This window comes from Musca domestica, unplaced genomic scaffold, assembly GCF_030504385.1.
Source record: "Musca domestica strain aabys unplaced genomic scaffold, Musca_domestica.polishedcontigs.V.1.1 178, whole genome shotgun sequence".
NCBI lineage: Eukaryota > Metazoa > Arthropoda > Insecta > Diptera > Muscidae > Musca > Musca domestica.
This window is the reverse complement of record NW_026712236.1, coordinates 233,112-237,367: the sequence shown is the minus strand read 5'-3', so window position 1 is coordinate 237,367 and position 4,256 is coordinate 233,112. Positions and strand designations below refer to the sequence as shown.

Below are 4,256 nucleotides of genomic sequence, written 5' to 3'. Positions count from 1 at the left end.
AATGACGAAAAAAAAACCAAGGACGAAGGATTTCCAGGTATTCATTGTAACATATAATGTCGTCCAGACTTATGTTACCAAAATTTATTAATGTCGTGACTTTAATGTAACGATATTGACAAAAAAGTCTAAAGACACTATAATTTGTTCATTTTAGTTTCTTGGGCAATGCTACTGCTAACAAAACGTGTAATAGTTTGGTCTACATTTTTATACCCTCCACCATAGTAAGTTTGTCATTCCGCTTGTAACACTTCGAAATTTACATTTTAGACCCCAAAAAGTAAATATATTCTTGATAATAATAAAATTCTAAATCGATTTATCAATGTCCGTCCGTCTATCCATCTGTCCGTCTGTGGAAATAACTCTAGCTTCCGAACGAAATGAAGTAGGTTGATAAAATTTAACTCAATTGTATACTATGTCTGCAGGACTTTTGGTATTGAAAATGTATACAAACATACAATGTTTCGCCACCGCAGCCAGAACCAATTATTACCAACAAATACCAGTTTTAAGACAAATCCGTGAAAAAATGTAACGAAAACCATCAAAATACCGCATATCGGGAGGTACCATTATGTGGGGGCTATACCAAATCGTGGACCTATACATGCAATGTTTTGCCACCGGAGCTGGAACCCATTATGATCAACCGTTATATGGGAACTATACCACAACGTGGGCGGATATATCTCATTTTTAATACCAACCATCCTAGGCACAATACAAATTATTCTGCAAAATTTTGAGGTTCTACGTCAAATAATGTGGGATGTATAGTGATTTCAACAGACAGACAGACGGACAGACAAATTGGTTATATATGCAAAATTCCATACCACTTGGGCGGATATTACACGTTTGGCGCACAATAAAAGGCAAATCGTACGAAGATATATATGGGAGATATATCTCAATTTTGACCGATAATATTATCAATTTCTATGGGAGTCTTCCTTGGGTCAAACAAATCACTTGTGCAAAATTTCATCTGGATCGGGCAATAAATGCGACACGTGCTTTGTTTATAATAATATATGGACAGATAGACGTACGGACATGCATAAATCGACTCAGAATGTGATTCTATGCAGATAATCAAAAGGAATTATGGGTCTATCCACCTACCATTCTAAGATATATTTCGAATTGAAAAAAATGAATACAATTTTTTTGAATGCAGAATTACAATGTTTTTTAATTATTTCAATAATACTTCTCTTATATTTTATTTACTTTGAAATTTTTGCAAGCAATTGTGAGAGCAAATTCCAATTTATGCCTTTGCTTCGCAAATAAATCCATGTTTAGCAGCACAGTCCTTGTCGTTCCATTGGAACCCAGCTGCATTAGCCAAAAGGTGCAAGCAATGTTCATTACTGTTCATATTTTTTGGTTCTCCTTTAGCAAAATTAGAGTAGTTAACACGACCACCCTTCGATGACCAGTAGAATGGACGATTTGGGTCCTTGACTCTGTTATATTCATCATTAGCTCCTAACCAAAAATCCCTGGGGTTTCCTAAATTTTGAGAGAACAATTTTTGAGATCAATTCTAGCTTTAATCTCGGAATGTATGTTATACCAACGTATGACTTCAGTGCATCGACTACAACGGCATTCTTGTTACCGTCGGGTATTTCAAGAAGTTGCAGTCCCTTTCGAGCGCATTCGTGTGCTGCCTCAAACCAATTGTACTGAAAGAGAGAAACACCAGAAATGTATTATTTAAATATCACTCAAATCTCAAATCAAATGACAAGGAACTTACATTCTGATCTATTTCAATGTAAAAAACACCACCATCAAAACCACGTTGCAATGTTGGAACAGCTCGTACTGATTCCAGAGCCACAGCGGCCATGCAAAATGCTATAGCTATCACTGTAACACTTTTCATTCTGTCAACGATGCGTTTGCACAGAAAACTGAACTGATTCGAATCCCGATTCCCATCTTTTATATAAAAAAAATTGTTATCTTATTTTGCAGTACATTTATAAGAAAGCCAAACATCATAAACCCTTTTAAACAAATAGCCAATAAAAAGTTACATCTTTTCATGCTAAATATAGTTCTAATAAATTCAGGGTTATTTATCTTTCTAGATAATATTTAGAAGGCACGGCAACAGTTTATGGCCCCCACAACAACAGTTAGCAACAAGTTTTGACTTTTAATTCAACGCTGCGGGAAATCAATCGCATTGCAATTCATTGACCTCAAAGAAAAATTTTGCACACATGTTTATTTTTCCAGTAGGCAGGTTAAGTTCGTAAGTGGGCCATGTAGGTCTAAGTTTTCATATAGCCCCCATATATAAATACCTCCAGATATTCGGTATTTTGATGATTTTAGCGACCTTATTCACCGGAATTGTTTCAAATTTGGCGTTTGAAGTTCGAAATAGATACAACAGCCTAAGACAGAAAATTGTCTATGCAGGTTCACGTCTTCATATAGGCCCCATATAACGGTACCTCCCGATATTCGGTATTTTGATGATTTTAGCGACATTATTCACCGTAATTCTCTTTTTTTTCAAATTTGCTATTTGAAGTTCGTAATGGGAACTACAGTCTGTGACAGAAAATTGTCTATGCAGGTCCAGGTCTTCGTATAGGGCCCATATATCAGTACCTCCCTATATCCGGTATTTTGACGAGTTTAGGTACAAAACTCATCGAAATTATTTGAGATGTCGTATTTGAAGTTCGTAATGGATGCTACAGCCTGTGACAGAAAATTGTCTATGCTGGTTCAGGTCTTCGCACAGCTCCTATATAACGGTACCTCCCTATATACGATATTTTGACGATTTTAGCTGCATTATTCATCGTTTATTTCAAGTTTCGAATTTGAATATGGTAATGGCTTATGACAAACAATGCCTATGTAGGTTCACGTCGTATAGACCTCAATATAACGGCTATATTCGGTATTTTTAAAATTTTAACAGAATTTTTTAAGAATTATGATTTTTGAAAATTTTAAAATTCGTTCCAAATGGTGGAGGGTATTCAAAGTTCGGCCCGACCGAACTTACTGCTTTTTAACTTGTTCAAATATTACATTGTAAAATGTTGAGAATGTGAGACTTGATCGGGTCTAAACCTTAATAATCAAACCTCTCTTTCAAAAAAATCTGAAAGTTGCGGAACTATGTATTCGATTCTCAAGCTTCAAGATTCACAATTTTTGAGCGTTTTTAAGTATGTACTATTAGATCAATAAATGATAAATTTCGAAAAATGTCTAAAATTTGAGTATGCGTTTTATAGGAGTTTATACCTTCCACCATACTATGGAAGTATATTAACTTTGTCATTACGTTTGTAACTCCTCGAATTACATATATCAGACCCAACAAAGTATATATAAAGGATAAGAAAAAAAGTCAAACGCCATAATTTTTATATTTTTAAATTTTATTGAATGAAAGCAAAAAATGTCGGATATAGCATCGAATTTTAGAATAAGTTTAGATTTGTTCGAATTGGTCACCTTTAGCACGAATTATGGCCTTCTAACGGCCATAGAAACGAATGAAAGCAACAAATGTCGGAAAGAGTATCAAATTTTTGAATAAGTTTAGATTTGTTCGAATTGGTCACCTTCGGCACGAATTATGGCCTTCAAACCGCTAATGAATCCGTCACACGCTGCCCGAATGCTGCCCTGCGGTATTTTGGCCCATTCTCGGCCTAGCGCTTGCTTAAGGTGATCGATACTTTGATATTTTTTAGTGTCAACCTTGCTTTCTAAAATACTTCAGACACATTAGTCCAAAGGATTTGTTATCCGGAGATTTTGGTGGCCTTTGTGCGCTGGAAATGAAACGATGAACCTCGTTTTGTAACCATTCTTGAGTGACGAGTGCTGAGTGCGATGGTGCTGAGACCTTGAGTTCTGGTGGCCAACCGAAGGTGTACATTTTTAGCTGACCTCTTTGGCAAGTAAACACGATCATTTTGTTTGTTTACAAACTGCTGCACAACAAATGTTTTCTCATCGGTGAAAGCCAAATTCGGCAGTTCACCACTTTCGACAATTTTTTATCTCCATTTAATCTATTTTCTTTCTGTTGCGGTGTAAGTTCGTGCACTTTTTGGAATTTCAAAGGCTTTACTGCCAGCTCATTTTTCAATATTTGCCGAATGGAAAATTGCGATACGTTCAGCTCACGAGCCATTTATCGGCCACTGCGACGCGGGTTTCGATCAAGTCGCTTCTATACTTTTCGAATCATT

The 4,256-nt window shown here is 35.9% G+C and overlaps 1 protein-coding gene across 1 annotated transcript; it reads right to left on the bottom strand.

Annotated features, from left to right (window-relative positions):
• Window positions 1-1,174: 1,174 nt before the first annotated feature.
• Window positions 1,175-1,948, bottom strand: LOC101889388 (lectin subunit alpha). The gene is made up of 3 exons (XM_059120793.1): window positions 1,778-1,948; window positions 1,592-1,703; window positions 1,175-1,527 (listed from the first exon to the last, which is right to left on the bottom strand). The coding sequence occupies exons 1-3, from the start codon at window positions 1,904-1,906 to the stop codon at window positions 1,283-1,285; spliced, it is 486 nt and encodes a 161-aa protein (XP_058976776.1). The 5' UTR covers window positions 1,907-1,948; the 3' UTR covers window positions 1,175-1,282.
• Window positions 1,949-4,256: the final 2,308 nt, after the last annotated feature.

Bases quoted from the DNA above. Each gene is read 5' to 3' on its own strand.
- LOC101889388 (XM_059120793.1), bottom strand. From the start codon at position 1,906: ATGAAAAGTGTTACAGTGATAGCTATAGCATTTTGCATGGCCGCTGTG. The intron at 1,704-1,777 runs GTAAGTTCCTTG...TCTCTCTTTCAG, and splicing joins ACATTGAAATAGATCAGAAT to TACAATTGGTTTGAGGCAGC. The intron at 1,528-1,591 runs GTATAACATACA...CTCAAAATTTAG, and splicing joins TGCACTGAAGTCATACGTTG to GAAACCCCAGGGATTTTTGG.